The 17,394-nt window shown below is 43.1% G+C and overlaps 1 protein-coding gene across 3 annotated transcripts in view; it reads left to right on the forward strand.

Annotated features, from left to right (window-relative positions):
- The window catches only part of LOC147621077 (uncharacterized), an 80,143-nt gene that overhangs the window by 13,882 nt on the left and 48,867 nt on the right, over positions 1 to 17,394 (forward strand). For 2 of the 3 annotated variants that reach the window (XM_086823775.1, XM_086823778.1), the window contains exons 3-5: positions 5,356 to 5,483; positions 14,896 to 15,628; positions 15,816 to 15,941. In XM_086823775.1, the coding sequence (XP_086679901.1) occupies positions 5,356 to 5,483; positions 14,896 to 15,628; positions 15,816 to 15,941 (987 nt within the window). Of the gene's footprint in view, positions 1 to 5,355; positions 5,484 to 14,895; positions 15,629 to 15,815; positions 15,942 to 16,518; positions 16,642 to 17,394 lie in introns of all 3 variants that reach the window. The other variant, XR_015269762.1, reaches the window with a different exon arrangement.

A 17,394-nucleotide genomic window follows, 5' to 3' on the forward strand; every position in this document is an offset into this window, starting at 1 on the left:
GTGATTCAGATTGGGCTGGTGATTATGATACCAGGCAATCCACCAGTGGGAATTGTTTTTTTCTTGGCAGTTCATGCATATCTTGGTTGAGTAAAAAGCAACCCACTATTGCTACATCTACTTGTGAGGCTGAGTACAGGCAGTCTTTACAGCTACAGTAGATTGTTTATGGTTGAGGAGACTATTGGCTGATCTTCGTGAGTGTCAGCAGACACCCACCACCATTCTCACTGATAGCCAGAGTGCTATGGCCGTGGCACGAAATCCAGTATTTCATGCACGTACCAAGCACATAGAGATTCATTATCACTATGTCAGAGAGAGGCTACTTGAAGGGGAGATCAGTTTATCTTATTGCCCTACACAGGATAATGTTGCAGATCTATTCACAAAGGCTTTACCTCGAGAAAAGTTTGAAGCTTTCTGCAAAGCTTTGGGCTTACTCTCATACCGAGAGTGATCTGCTACCTTGTAAAGGTTCACACTTCCACTATAGGGGGGATTTGTAGGCATATGCTTACTTATGGTAGTGCTATGTGTGAACAGGGCTTAACCAAGGGCACTTTTTCCCATGTGGTTTTTCCCCTTGGACATCAAGTGTGAAAGGACACTCTAACATATAATATTTTGTACTTCTATATTATATGGATGTGGTACACATGCAAGGGTTGACTTGCATTTTGTGGATACCACACTTTTGGCTCTCTCTCTCTCTCTCTCTCTCTCTCTCTCTCTCTCTCTCTCATTTCTGTGTGTGAGCTATTCTACCCTGCACCTAACCCTAATGTGCAGGTTTGTGTGTGTGAGTGTGTGAGTCCAACACCCAACAGTATGTACCATAATATGTGATGGCTCTCTGTGAGGTGTCGTGTCGGAGGCGGGGCTCTCTCAACATGCTGCCTCAACACTACATCCCTGTGTCGTCTGAGCTCCATCAAGTACATGCCCGAGCACCTCTGACCCTCAAACTGTATCACCCGTGTGAGTGGTCCGAATCCCTCTCAGAAGAGGCAATGGAATCTCCTCCATATCTCATAGTAAGCCGGGCAACTGAGCATATAATGGGCCTCATCCTCCACTGTTCCTGTGATGCATACTATGCATGTCGTCTCCTCATGTGGGATATCCTCAGCTCTGCCAGTCTCTACTCTAAGGTGGGGAGGATACCCTGAGGTGGCCGATCGTGATACGCATGTTATGTGACATGTGTATTTGTATGTATCTCGGGATCTCAAAGAATCCATCCTCGGAGAGTCTCAAGAAGTGATCTCTGTAGAACTCACACTTCTTACCAATCTCTGACGACGGAGACACCCATGTCTGGTGTATGTGTAGCCCGAGTAGATCTAACCGGATGATCCGGTTGATCTCTTGATGTGAGAGATCAAGGTATAGGGAATCCAGGCTATACTGAAACGGGGGGAGACGGTCCATTTGTATCCCATGTGCATGAAACCACTCCAGTACCTCAGAGTACCATGCATGTGTTGGTAATGGTGGTGGCCGTGTCGCTTAGGAGGAGGGCAGTCTAGCTCGTCTCAATCGCTTAGAACCCATTGTAATTTAAACTCTTAAGAGTCTTAAGAGTTCATTTTGAGTTTTTTTTTTTCTTCAGTTTTATGCCTCTTTGGCATCGATACCAGAGTGGAATGTAAATGGATGTACCTAATCTGTCCCATAGGTCGGATTCGGCCTCCCGTGGACGTTGATATAACTTTCTTTCTTTCTTTCTTTCTTTCTCTCTCCCTCTCGCCATATAATTGCATAGAGGACTCTAGTGCTAGGGAGGACAAATACATATCATGAAGACCATAGAAGGTCTTTGAGCCAAATCTGTGGTCAAACAACAGAAAAGAAAATCTTCAAACAAAGCACCACATACATTCACTATATTTATTTACGAGAGAGGAAAAGAAAGAAAGAAATATTAAGAAAGAAAGAAGATATTTTAAGTGTCTATGAAAGACCCAATGGGCCTATGAGACCAAAGTGATACAATAATGTCCATGGCATATCTCATCATGAAATAGACAATAAAATAGAACAAATCAAAACTCTCTCACTGCCACGTGCCACATGCCATATATATTGCCATTGGCCAGTTGAGATCCTCATCACACCAACTATGGGTTGAGTCTGGTAGAGCAGAGGGCATCCCCTGGGAGGCGCGGTGATATGCAGGGTACAAACAACGTGAGAAGCGGAGATTGAGGAGCACTATGTGTGGATGTCCACCCTATTTATAAGAATCGCCGAAGATTTCAATGACGAGGAATCTCATTAATGTTTCCTTTGAGAAAGCACATGGGAATGATCACTAGTTGTGTGCCATGTAGGATGAGTACGACTCTATCCTCACGAATGACACTTGGTATATGGCAAATTTGCCTTATGGCAAGAAGGCCATTGGTACAAAGTGGGTTTGGAACCTCAAGCATAAGGTTGATGGTAGTGATGATTGTGACAAAGCAAGCCTTGTTGCAAAAGTTTATGCTCAACAAAGGGCATCGATTATGATGAGACCTTTTTCCCCACATCTCATATGACTATCATTAGGTGTATCATCGCATTGGTGGCACATCATGGTTGGGATGTTTATGTATTTCAGCCTTGTGGATTTGTTTAGAAGCGTGAGAAGACCAAAGTGTGTTGGTTACGGAAGGCTTTGTATTTCCTCAAGCAAGCACCTAGAGCATGGTATGAGAAGATTCATGCATACTTGATTGCTCTTGGAATAGTCCAATTGATATTACTCTCTATGTGAAGAAGACTCCGGATGTTTTCTTGGCCATCAGTATTTACGTTGATGACGTGCTCCTCACAAGCCTTGATGATGAAAAGATTTTAATCTTCAAGGCATGAACAACATGCGTTATTTAAGATGACAAATTTAGGCCTGTCGCATTACTATTTGGACATTCAATTACTTCAACGTGATGATAGCATTTTCATGTTGCAGTCGAAGTATATACAAAAGCTGCTAAAGAGGTTTAATCTTGAAGGCTGCAAGCCTGCTACTACACTAATGGAAATAGGTTCTAGGCTCAGTCTCTAGGATCCAGGGTGTCCTTTTGATGAAATGCTGTAGCAATAGGCTGACCCTTTTGATGACATGCTGTATCAGCACGTTGTTGGATGTTTGATTTTACTCATTCAATACAAGGCCATACAAAACGGGGTCTCACAATTGAGCAAATTTATACATAGTCAAGGTATCGGGCTTTGGTAGGCTTTCAAGCGGGTTTACCGCTATTTGCAAACACAAAGTTCCTTGGATTGCTCTATCATAGGGGGGTGAGTCACAATTGCATGCCTTAAGTGATTCTGATTGGGTTGGATGTTATGACACCAGACTGTCTACTTGTGGTTTTTGCTTCTGTCTTGGTGATGCATGCATATCATGGCTCCGCAAGAAGCAACCCCCAATGGCCACTTCGAGCTATGAAGTTGAGTACAAAGCAGCTTTTACACCGACAATTGAGTGTGTTTGGCTCCGATGATTTGAGTGTTGGACGATTGTCCTCCACTTGTATCTTTACTGGCAGGTAGAGCGCATTAGCATTTGCAAGGAACCCAGTGTTACATGCTCGCACTAAGCACATTGAGGTGCACTATCATTATATCAGGTAGAGACTCTTGGTAGGAGAGATTAGCTTGGTCTATGTGTCCACACTTGAAAATATGGCAGATTTGTTCACAAAGCCTCTTCCTCGTGAAAAGTTTGAAGCCTTTCGTAAAGCTTTGGGCTTGTTGCCTTTTTGGGGATTGATCAGCCATATCCTTGTATATGTTCACATCACTCCAGGGGGGGGGGTTTGTAGCCATATATATGGTAGTGATGCGTGTGAACACACTTTTCCCTCTCTGGGAGGTTTTTTCTCCCGTGCATGTAAACACCCTCTTATCCACTTATTGGGTGTCATCTTTTGTACTTGTCACTCATTTCAGCATCACGTAATCTACATCGAGTTGTGTATCTTTCTCTCTCCCATGCTCACGACTAAGTTCATTGTGTCTCTGTGTGTGTGGGTAGCTATTGCTCCAAGCCCTAGCTCCAACAAGAGGCAATCTGATGCTTGAGACTAGCCTCTGCTACTATGAGTTATAGTAAAGGAGCAAGGGGGCATCCCTACCACAGTGAGTGGGAAAACTAAAAGTGTCACCATGTCCCTTGCAAGCCAAGACTATACTATGGGCCTCCCTATACGGGCATGAGACCTCTTTGATCCAGTTCTTGGAAAACCCCATACATGCCATTGTGCCTTCCAAGAAGTCCCAATCCACGTTGTCATATGCTTCTCAAAGTCCAACAAGAGGTGGCAAGGGGTCCATCCCATGGTTTTCCTCATTGCCATGACCATGTGAGGAGTGGTGGTAGTCATCTAGGGCATTGGATCGCGTGAAGTAAGTATCTGCAAGATCCCCCAAGATCTCTCTAAACACAAGCAACCAAATCAGTACCAAATAGAATGGGTGCATGCTAGCTCACCTCCAACCGCAGATCTTAAGCCATAGACCACCCTCGAGCCTTTGGGCTAATGCTTCCATGGACTATGTCCCAAGGCCTAGGCACATGCCTCCGACCACACAAAACAATACGGTCCTACACACAATAGGCTCATCCACTTATATAGCTTTAGTTAACCTATAAATAGCTGCTGACTCATAAATAGCTATAACTTATGGGATAACTCTTATAAACCTTAACCCAAGTAATCACAGCCTGCTGCACTGATTCTCGGGCCCCCCTAACCCCAGATTAGGCCCCACTAACATGTGGTTAGTGGGGCCTAATCCCAGATTAGGCCCCACTAACATGTGGTTAGAGTCAGGTACGCAACAATTTCTCAGGAATCCATGAGGCTTGCTTGTTTGATGTGTATTTATCTGTTCTTGTACTTGGAGCCCGTGGTATTCCTTCAGTTCTAGCTGCTGAGAATAGACCTTGTGAATACTCTTTGACTGTGGCAACTACTTAAAATTCTTAACTGAAATGCCTTATATTGAGGCTTTCACCATGCATTGTCAAACAGAATTTACACAGATTGCTTGTTGGTGTGTAATCTCTGAACACTTTTTCAGATAGGGGAATATTTCAGTGACGTATTTTTTGGTGTCAACAAATTTTGTCTAGACTAGTCATTAGACAGCTATTTCATACCTAGATAAGGTCTTTATTGTATTGCTTGCACGTGAAAAGAGTAAAAGTTTCATAGCATTTCTCTCTTGATTAAAGTTGTAGCCTATGAAGTGTTTAAGAAGCTTACCGATTATTTATGGTGTGCTTTTATAGTGTTTAAGAATCATATGGATTATTTAAGAAGTTATTTATTCTTTATGGTGTGATTGTCCCAGGAAAAATATGGACCCAAGGATGTTGGATGTGTTAAAAAGGAAACCATGAAAACCCATGGCAAGGAGCAGAATTTAGTTGGTTTGGATATAAGTCTAGGGCTTTCCGCAAGAGCCCCGTGGAGTTGCAGGTACCAAAGAAAACTCTTAAGGCATGCAACCTACAAATAAGGCCATTTTCCAACCTTTTCTATGGAAGAGTTTCTTTCTTTCTTGGCTTGTGAAGCTACTGCACTGTTTGTACTAATTTCTTGTTCACCTTGAAACTTGTCTTGTTTATTGGGCAAGAAGTCATGATGCCCTTTATTGATGTGTTGGGGAAGTAAAAACAAAGCTTTGACTCTCCAATGCAAGCCTGAGAAAAGGCCCAACAAAAGCTTGAGAGAAGGCCCAAGTTGATGTACCACATGGTGGCAAGAAGAACCCGGTTCGCCACCACGACACGGTTAGCTAAGGAAAGCGTGGCTGAACTTGAGTATAACAGCATTCTTCTGAATGCTGAGAAGAAGACGGGCTAGCTATTGTTCGGGGGAGATATCGATGCCCACTTGGCATCCAATTGGAGTGCCACGCAGGATCTGCTAAAAAGCCTCAACCTGACTCCAAGTTGGGGCAAGCGATGAGGCAACCCAAAAACCACACGACTTGTGCCAGTTGATTTGCGCTTCAGATGCACACGACATAAGATCTCTATCGCCTTGGTGAATTTGTGGAGGTTCTCCTCATCTCTAGACAGATATGCCATTGTATCATTTGTGAACTCAGAATGAAGCAGCTCCTCCCGCACACGGATGGGAAGACACAATCCTTGGAGCCCTGTTCCTGAGCAGAGAGAAAACTACTCATGGCCTTGGCTACAAACAAAAATAGATAAGGTGCTAGTGGACAACTCTATTGGATCGAGTGAGAAAGCGAACATTTGTCGCCTCTTGCTCCCTGAATGAGAACCTGGTTGTGTGAAACCACAAAAACACCTCGGACCCACTCCTCAGGGAATCCCATCCGGCACATTGTCTCCTCCAAAAAGCCCTAGTCCACTTTGTCATAGGCGTTCTCAAAATCAAGAAGGAGAACAATAAGGTCTTGTTGCCTCAACTTGGCCAAAGTGATCGCCTCCCAGTAAGTGAAGATGTTGTCTAGAATGCTCCGATTCTGGACGAAACCTGTCTGCATGCCATAGATCAAACCGGGGAGGAAAGGCTATAGTTGTCAACAGTTGATGGCCTTGGCTGGAATTTTTAGGCGGTCCCTAGGAGGGTGATGGGCGTCCACTGTCGAATCTCCAATCTGTCACCACTCTCCTTGGGAATCAAATGGATCAATCCCTCTAAGAGCCTCTTTGGCATGGCTCCTGTGATCATAATCGTATTGAAGGCAACTTTGAAGCCGCCTTACAGAGATCCCAGTGTTTGAGAAATAAGGAATTGGAAGCCTACTTCTCTTGAGCATTTTCCCCTAGGGAGTGCCATTAGATCCTACGCAAGCTCCTTTGCAATAAAGAGAGGCAACAGGAAAGTTTGGAGAGCGGGATGAACCATCTCTCTCGTATGTCGCCAAACTCGCTCACACGCATCCAACACCTGTGAGGATAGGGGGGCATCTGTGAGGAGAGAGCGGAAGAAATGTGTGGCAATGACTCTCACATGGGTGGGATCTGCAACGATGGATCCATCCTGGCCTTGCAACCTGTGGAACCCCCCCCCCCCCCCCCCCCCCTTTGTGTGTTTGCTAGCTCAAAGAAATCCCGGGTGACCCTTTCTCCCGCGGCTTGGGTTCAAAAGGAGGCTTTGGCGGGGTATCTCTACTCTAGCCTCTGCTACTGGATGAAGCTAAGCTTTGTATGGGCTGCAACCAACTGGGCCTCAATCCATGGGCTATTTGGGGTACTCTCTTGGTCTTGGTGCTGCTGTAGGGAGGTTAGGCTCCGACAATGCTCCTCTCCTGCTTTCGAAATCGAGCCAGTTTGCTCTACCTTGCCTCCTGTAATAAAATGCTGATCTCTTCAAGGCCTGCTGAACCTAAGTGAAAAACGAGACTCTCCCAGATTTCCTCTATCCTGCTGCATCATAACCAAAAGGTGTGACTCCTACCTTGGAGAGCCCTGTAGCGGAGAGGTAGTGATGGTCATCTCTACTAGCTCCCTGAAACGATGGATCAAGAACTAGCCTGCTGCCTCCTCTTCGGCTAGCGGGCGACGGCGATGAGGCGGAAGGGTTTTTTTTTTGGGGGGGGGGGGATTTATGGTGGTTCTGCCTCGGGCTAGCGGTTTTTCCACTCTCTTGCACCGGGATCCTTCGAGGTTGTGCCTTGGTGCTCTGATGCCTGGGGGCCAGTATCCCCCTCCCCCCCCTCGATGAGGATCTGAACTGAGAACCGGGAGGGGTGGGGGGGTGACCACCGGAGGCACCCTCCTGGACTGACGGCGAGGACAAGCTCTAGTAAGGTGTCCCATTTGCTGGCAAATGAAGCATTGGCCTGAGAGGCCAAAGTTCTCAACACTTTGCAGAATAGGACCTCCCGAAGGCAAGGAAGCGATATGGCACGAGAAATTGACTCCGGAGAGGCTATGCAAATATGAAGAGATGGAATCCTGGCCATCCGAGTTAGGACCGAAGCGGCGGTTGGAAGGGAATTCCATCACTCTCCCAAAAACACTACCTATCACCGGGAGGAGACTCGAGAGGAATGTATTCCTTCCTGAGTCTAGGAAAGCAAAGTGTCACGGGAAAGTGTGAGATGCTAGCTAGAGGGTCAGATGTTGGGTCAAAGCCGTGCTACCACCTTGTAAAGAAGGTGTAGGTTGTACGCAGTGCAACAGGGCTCAATTGCATGCGTTTGTCTGATGTTGTAGGCGAATCAAACTCAACCTGGTAGTATCCACACCCCAAGGAATGAATATCAGTGATCTTTCCAGGCTCGCCGATAAGGCTTGGTTGTAAATGCCTCCAAAGATGGGACTAGCAAAGCGAGGAGCTTGAGGTCGGCTTCTAAGAAAGAAAGGCAAGGGATGGCGGCCTCGGTCGGGGATGATGGAGTGGCTGCCATGTAGTCCTCTTAGAGATTTGAAGACAAGAAGTTGCTGACACTTACCGAAGAGAAATTGCCCAAAAGCTGTAAAACACCTTCCAAGGAAGATGAAGAAGACGTTTTTTAAAAGGGGGAGGGGGGGCATGGGGGAGAAGTAGGCTGGAGGCGTTGAATGAAAAGGGGCACAGGAGAGGGGCGGCTCACGGTTGGGAGAAGGAGAAGGCGTAGGGGAAGGTGAGGAGGCGTAGAGGAGGGCAGGGCAGAGGGGGGCAACTCAGGTGGTAGGCGTGCAGTGTGCGGGGAGGAGACTATCGAGGGAGGGGGGGCTATGTACATGACGTGGATGAGATTTCTTCTTGATTACTCGGACTCGTGGTAGACCGATCTAAAGGAGTAGATCTGTACCATTGTAGGGGTAATTTGAGGAAGGGGTGGTTATCTCTTGGGAGGATATACACGTTGGAGGCATATACCTTGGTGTCCCATCTGGTACAGGATATGTGACAGATTATTCTTATGGATATTTGAGTGGGTCTAGTTGTAGATGGGTGATTTCCTTTTGGGAAGAATTTATTGTAGAGACCATGACTTGGGAGACCAAAGACCCTTCTTTTGCTGGTCTTGGCAAGGTAACCTTGAGTTCTATTAGATGGATGTGGATTTACTTTGGTGTTTATTTTGTGACCCATGTGTTGCAAAGTGGGAACCCACGTCTTTTGTGGGGATCCTGGTGATCGTTGGCTACCTAGTGTGAACTAGGAGGAGATGCAAAGGACCAATGGGATGACTTCGATAGTGCTATGTATCTTATGTGGTTATCTAATTTTATTTTGCCGGCAGAGTTGTCATGATCAGTAGTTCCTTCGTGCATCCAGGAATAACATTGGGTTGTCTTGGATAGATAGACACCAATTGCAAAGCCTCGACGGAAAAATTATGTCAAGCATTTGCTTTGATTGTAATCCATGTGTGTCACAGTCGAGTGCTAGTGACCAGATTTGTGACTACTTGTAGTTATTTATTGCTTTCTTGTATGATCATTGATCTTGTCCATTTTGAGTTACCAACAGTAACCTTAGATCATGTGTTCGATTGAGCACATTTCTTGAATATAGTGCACAAGATCTTAGTGATGGTTTATTCAATTATCTTTTGATAGTGTTTCTTGCTTTAAGCTAGGGATTCGGTGTAGCTTTATGTGGGTAGTTACGAGGAAAGCATGTCTTGATTTTGTCGAGAAGGTTACACTGATGAGGTTTCTCTGTGACCATGGATAACTTATTGTTGCTAGAATGGTGAGGTGGACCGTTGTGCCATATTTTCCTTAAGGTTCACTAGGTTTATTGGTGATTATCTCGGTACTTTTACTTACAATGTGTAGATTTGGATTCTGCAGAGATCCCTTTATAGACCTAGGTTCAAGTTTAACTTACGGAGTTAGATCGGTACTAGGTTTTAGTAACAGAGATGCTACCTGAGGGAGACATGATATGCACATGTATGATATACATAGCATTGGCTCACGTATGTACTCTAACCAAGGATCATAGCAAATGTTAGATGGCATTTACTGTGGAGTTCTTGCATGCTCTAATGGTAGCAGGTTTCCCTAGGGTGCATTTTGGATGCACCCTTGTTATATCTTAGATTTTGAGATGAGAGAGTCTGCCACTTATTGCATGTAAGAAGGGATTCTTCGATAGAATTTGATTATCTAGGGATTTTGTCTTTTGGATGGGGCTTGAGTTTCTCTTTAGTATGCAAAAGGTGGATATTATGGTTGGTTCCTTGGGAGAGTTTAGCAACTTCGTATAGGATTTATGGTTTCTTAGGAGAAACAATGCTATTCTAGGTAAAGATAGTGTTCCCTGAGACTATGCTCCCAACCTTAATTTGAGGGCCATTTTTAGGATCGGGCAAGCCTTATGTAGGTGTGATTGCCTTATGCGCCAGTGAGTTGCTACAGACACAATATTACTTGAGGTAGGATTTTTGTAGATGAGTGTTTTCACTTACGACAGCCTCATGATCTTATTTGGGGCAGGATTCCCATAGACGAATGTTCTACACTTATGGTAGGAAGTAAGAGGGAATATCATATAGGGTAGATTGGTGTGGGGGGCTAACCTGAAAGTTTGCTTTGAACCATACTTTGGCTTCATCCTTCAGAATTAAAGTATATAGTCCTCTGCATCTCTACAACTGTATCCATTCTTGACTGAAAATAGAAGAGTTCCAGCTCATCCAAGTAGTCCTGAACTTTCTCACTTGTTCCTCCATGACAGATTGGTGAAGATCCCATTGTTCTCCTCTTTGCAGCAGCAAATAAAGATCAGAAATAGCCTTGTAGCAAGATATAAAGTTTGTCCTCGCTGGGGGCTCCAAACTAATGACTGAGTTTTTCTATTGATGGCCTCTACACCCCTAGGAAACATCAACCATCAGCGAACTAAGCTACTAGCAATCCAAACCTCGAGGCTCGAACCAAACACCTCCCTAAGCATCAATCTCCCAGTCACCCAAGCTTGTCAGACCATAAGCAAGGCAAGACATCCTCAACTCATGGTGAGAGCTCTCCCAAAGTGACCCTAATAGGTGATCACAAGGTGCCTTGGTTCAAAACAAACTGAAAAACCATTTCAGAAAAGGAAACTAAGTCCTATCCAAGGCAGCTCCTCTCTCTTCCCGGCTTACAAAGCCCATATAATATCACTTGAAAAGAACTGGTCAAGTTAGAAACTGATTCAAACACTTGCAGAGAAAAATTCAGAAATTTACGAAAGATGATATTCGTATATGATATGATTTACAAGCGTGAGACTGCAGATTCATGAAAAAACGCTTTGTCCCTAAGAAAACTCTCCAGCTCAGATCAGCAGCGTAAATTCTGATTTTGAAACTTGAAAATTTCTGAATTGTTGCACAGTCACATAAATCATCTGTTCTCAGCAAACCAGAAGCTCAGTAGCTTTCTCCAAGGCCAAGGAAGCGTTGGGAGAGATTGCATATCAGCCACTTCATGGGTAAGCTTCAGATCAGAGATCAGAATTTTGGAAAAAAATAGGGAAACAGAGAGAAGACCTCTTCCACAGGAGGTATAGGTGCATGTGGATGTGTTCCACGATCAGGATATGGTTTCCTCTCATAATGAATTTCTATCCTCGACCTGCAAGAGCATGCTTTCTTACGTTTAGGAATTTGCTATCCCCACATGGGTGTTGTACACATGTCAGGTGTGGCCCATATTGCCAAAATGATCTGAACTCGTGTTCCCCCTCTTCTAGAACTTGTCTTCAGTCATTTCTCTTGAAAATACTCCCGAAAATGGCAAGAAGGAAGCCCCTCCTAGTATCTCTCCCTCTTGCTAAATCTACCCTCATGATTCTAGCAACCTGTCTACATGGCATCCAGGCTGGCATCTGATGTGGATTCTTGCTTGGACAGCTCATATCCTATGTGTACAACATATGTCAACTCACTTGCAAATCAGAAAAAACACTTGATTTTTTGAAATGCATAGCTGGTCATCTTTTCCTTATCTGAACTGAAGAAAATCTTGTCTGTAGCTATATATGTATATATATATATATATATATATATATATATATATATATATATATATATACATATACATATATACATATATACATATACATATATATATATATATACATATACATATACATATATACATATATATGTATATATATATATATGTATATATGTGTATATATATATGTATATATGTGTATAACATATACATATACATATATATATATATAATATGTGTATAATACATATATACATATATACATATACATATACATATACATATATATATACATATACATATACATATACATATACATATACATATACATATACATATATATATATATATATATATATATATATATATATATATATATATATATACACACACACACACACACACACACACACACACACACACATATATATATATATAGTAAAAAACGTGAACGTACTTAAAGTACTTATCTTGATGCGTACTTTACGTACTCGTACCGTACACGTACCATACCGCACCGTACCTAAAGTACTCAACCACTATGGGAAGCACATGGGGGGAGATGCATGTGTACTAGAGAAGTACACCATCTGGGTTCTCTCGAGCTGGAAGCGCCCTGGGAGCCCTAGAAGTGGTACTAGAATCTATATCACTATCCTGTGTTGTGTCTTTGCCTTTCCTCTCTGATGAAGCCTTGCCCTTGGTCTTGTCTTTCTTCTTGGACAAACAATCCTTGGAAGATGTCCTCTTTTCCCACAAGAGAAGCTGCGACCCCAACCTTTCTTCTGAATTGAGGAAAGTGCCTGATGAGAACTGTGGACTGACACCTTCAACTTACCCTATGAGACGAGAACGGACGACTCCTCCAAAAGTAGGGAGCTAAGATGATCCAAATCCAACTGAGTGGATGTGAACCGGCACCGCGAAGATCGAGTCATTATATGGTGTGCCTTCAATGGCTATTTTTCAACATAGTATGGTGGCGTCTACCTTGGCAGACTCCCGTTCTTGCAACCCAACCACACACACATGTAATGCACTGCGGCACATTGGTAAGGTCCTGACGATTTGTTGTGTTTCGTTCTTGTTTTTTCTGTGAATGAGAGAGAGTAGAAAGAAAGAAAGAAAGAAGGTTATATAAAACGTCTTCAAAAGACCCAATGGGTCTATGAGACCAAAAGTGATACAATATTGTCCATGTAATCTCATCATGGTACAAAAGAAAACACAAAGACGAGAGCTATGAGCTGGGAATGTAAAATCCAAGCCATATGATACAGATAGGATCATCATCACCATACAGCCTATGGAGTTAAACCCTTCGTAGGAGGGGGCCATGAAGGATATCAAGCATGGGGGTAGCTTGTAGAAGGCTCTCCATGTTTAGTGGGCGGGGAAAGGTGGCTCTAGGCCTCTCCAAGATCTCAAGCTGGGGCTAATGTCTGTGTTGCTGGGGAGTTCTAGAGAAATGTGGAGAGAGCTGAAGTGGGTCATAACAAGGAGCACTATCTTAGTGTACTATGAGATACAAGGGAGGTTTCATTGCCCTTTCAATGAGGGATTGGTTCCACTATCTCGGGTCATTGATTTCCTAGACCACCACTGCATGGGACTCTAGCTGATGGAGCTGTGCTGCCTTAGAGATCAGCTATGCTCAGAGGCCCAAAGGCAGACAGCAGGTATCTTACAGCCCACCATCATAAGTTTCTTTCTTCTGACTGAGGATGGAGGCCGCCCTCACTAATGACCACGAGATAGCCCTGACTGGGGATGCCCCTACTTGACGGACCGAGCAACGTACATTGACATCGCATGTGCCACTGGCCTCTCGGGTGTCTCTTTAGACAGAGCCATCCTGGTGGTACAAGCTAGATGCCTGAGACCGGTCGGAGGAGATGCTGGAGATTCAAGAGATCATACATAGATGCACGAGCGCCAGTGGATGTAGAGAGCCTCTACGCAGTCATGGATGTGGATGACCCACTTTGATCCCCTCACATTGTATCAGTGTAGCATTATACCACTAGCACTCACAGGGCTGTTTTTTCTTTCAACTCTAGTTGGGTTTTATCATGTTTTTTCCATGATTCAGTCACTTCATGGACACACACTTCTGGTCTCATAGATCCTTTGGTCTTTGGTAGACGATAATAGAATTTCAAAGGTTTCTCTATGATACATACTTGAAATTTCAAACAATTCAGGAAGCTTCAAGATCCACTTTCATGTTATCATGTGATCTGACGCGGGGGTATACACGCACACATTACTAGGCTTGCATAGATAATCCTGTTCTATGTTTGCAAAATAGTCAATTATTTTTGCATTCACAGTTTAAGTGCAGTGTTTTGTTTCTGTTTTTATATCTAGCAAGGTGAGTTGGCTATGTTTAGGTCTTATTGTTCTGATTAATCTGAGACAGATAAAAAGGGAGGAACGTTTTTAAGCTAAATCTTATCTAAGTTTCAATTAAGAAACTTTCCATATGGTTTGTGAGGAATGGCACTGGAGTCGCGCTTACAAGGTCGGTGGTCTTCATCATTAGTCAAGTTCTTTTTGCAATATGTCCCTTAGCATACATGCCTCAGATCCAGACTCAATCATGCTATTCAGACAATGGGCACTTTTAGAGCATTTGAGATGAAAACATGTAGTCACCCATCAATCATGATTTTCAGACACAGGCACGTTTGCAATGGTTGCATTGCTGACTTTTGAAAACAGTCATTCAGACTAGAGCAGATAAGATGAAAACATGTAGTAACTATATCTCAGGCTCTTGTATAGTTTGCAAGGTATGCCACCAAAATATTTAATTCCATATGGTGAGGTTCAAATCTTGACTGTAGAACTTGAAGTACAGGATGGATGCCATGTGAAAGGCTTTACCATGTAGCCTTTTGTCAGCCTACTCTTTCTGTTTGAACAAATTTTGTGCTTGACTGTATTGTTTTGTATTGGTACAGCCTTTGTAATGTTAAAGCAACTAGTCAAGAAACGTTGGTGTTGCATTCCCAAGGAAGAAAACACAGGTCGAAAGCGAGATCCATGTCCTTCAAGTTATCAGGTGGTGGACTTGCATCTGAGAATTCACCTGGGACCAAGACGACAATGCCATCTGTTCCAGAGAAGAGATCATTTGATGTGAAGAAAGACAAAGTTACTGTCTCTCAAAGCCACGAGTTGGCAAGAAAAAATCATTGCAACTCCAAACTGGAAGATGGGTTGTTGATCAAAGAAGATTGTAAGATGATCGATGGTTGTCAAAAACAGCACAAGGATGTGTCCAGTAATGTCCAAGTAGAAGTGAACAATGCCATCTCCTTGCATGAATATGAAAACACTAATGAACAGACATCAGAAAGAAAGAAGAAAAGGAAAGCGCCAATTGAACAAGTCAGTATATCTGAATCTGGTGTGAAAAAAAAGTTCAAATATTCAAGGAATGGACAAAACAGAGGACTTGATGGTAGCCACACATCAATGAGGGAAAAAATGGGTAGTTGGGTCAAGCTCTCTGAGCATGAGCAGTCTGATGATGCTTCTTGGGGACAGCTGAAAGATATCTCAAGAAGAAAACAAAGCAAAGTAATGTCTCATGATAGCTTTTCATGTGATGAACAAACAAAACATCCTTCATACGAATTGTGGTCTAAATCTGTGAAATGGAAAAAGCTCATCAAGAGAACCTTGAAGAATGTAAGTTTCAGTCTTTTTTCTATTGAAATAGATAAAGTAATTTAAGTAGGTTCTTTTTAACATATTCTCTTTAGCATGGTTCCAAATATCCACATTATTATCTTTACATGCACATGTAATCACGAAATTTCTCATCTGACTGGAAAAGCAAGGTTTTTTTTATTAGTCCTTTCCGCAATCAATGCAGGCTCCTAATGGCTCGTTGAAAATAAAGCAGCTTCGCAAATCCCTTCTTCCTCTTGCAATGAAGACTATTGAGACATCTAGACTTGGAGTAGATGAAGGATCTCTTTTGATAGAGCTAGACAATCAGGTATTTGCGATTTTTGAACAACTCTGTGAATATCTTTGTTGTTTTTATGGCAAGCTTGCCGGTCGGTTTGTTTTGATCAAAGCAAGGTAAAATTGTATGTGTTCTGCATTCTAAGTTTGCATATGCGTTTATACAGCGTGTAATTTATGCAGTAATGTTAGAATCTTAATGCAGAGCTCCTTAGGGCACATGCGTAAGATAAATTGAAAAATTGACTAGAATCAATTTTGAATATACAAAGTAAATTAGACCTAGTATCAATATAAAAATGCCACAATTGCTGTTATTATGCTTCTGCTTGCTGGAATGTCAATGCAAATGCTAATGAACTAGCATCATGATTTCTTTCTTGTGATTCCACGTGTTGTGCTCTGCCTTCTTCAACCCCATATGCTGAAATTAAAGCTCTCTTGATGTCAGGAAAGTGAGCTTGCTGCATGCAAAATAAAATGGGAGGATTAAATAAAAGAAAGAACTTATAATCCTGTATGAATTCCAAATCCCGATATAAGCATGTTTTGCATCATAAGACTAGATATAATGGAGTCATGGCTGTAATGCCAAGCTGTTTCTTCAGACTGTTGTGTGCAGCCATGCCAAGAGAGAGGACATTTTATTTTGTTCCATGGCAGAGCCCTGCTGAATGCTGTTTTGTAGAATTATGGCCGATGCTTCAGTGACTGGTGCTGTGGCTACTTGGGTAATGCTTTCTTCAATTCTTAGTAGAAAGAACAAAAGAAAGTTATATTAAACGTCTCCTAAAGACCCAATGATAGACTCAACCACGTGTTGAAGAGATAAAGATATATATAGAGAGAGAGAGGAGAGAGAAGGGAATAGGGATCTTGCACAATACACCACATTGAGTGGGGAACACGCCCTGCCCCCTTTCAGGAATTTATTCAGGAACCATCCATGGGCACGCTGGCCAGGATCAATACAATCAATTAATACAAAACAAACAGATATGCCGATGTAGGATATCCAAGTCGGTGTTGGTGTCTATGTCTAGGGAGGAGATCTCTGATGTCGAGCACACCAAGGGGATGACCCCCAAGTATCCCTCACTGGGCTAGTACCAGACCTAATATCCAAATCCAAATCCAGTGAATCCAAGTCCAAGTCCAAGTCCAAGTCCAAGTCCAAGTCCAAGTCCAAGTCCAAGTCCAAGTCCAAGTCCAGTTCCAGTTCCAGTTCCAGTTCCAGTTCCAGTTCCAGTTCCAGTTCCAGTTCCAGTTCCAGTTCCAGTTCCAGTTCCAGTTCGAAGTCCAAGTCCACGTCCAAGTCCAAATCCAAGTCCAAGTGCAAGTCCAAGAATCACTTGCTCAATCTCCACAACTCCTTTAGCCTTGTCGATAAGAAAACCATGGAAAAGCTCTTTCTTGCAAGAAAACTGATATAACACCCGTTTTAATGGTTTTTAGGCGATACAAACCTCCAAAAAGCAGTTTTT

Source organism: Cibotium barometz, chromosome 30 (assembly GCF_041138505.1).
Source record: "Cibotium barometz isolate CiBa-2024 chromosome 30, ASM4113850v1, whole genome shotgun sequence".
NCBI classification, from domain to species: Eukaryota; Viridiplantae; Streptophyta; class Polypodiopsida; order Cyatheales; family Cibotiaceae; genus Cibotium; species Cibotium barometz.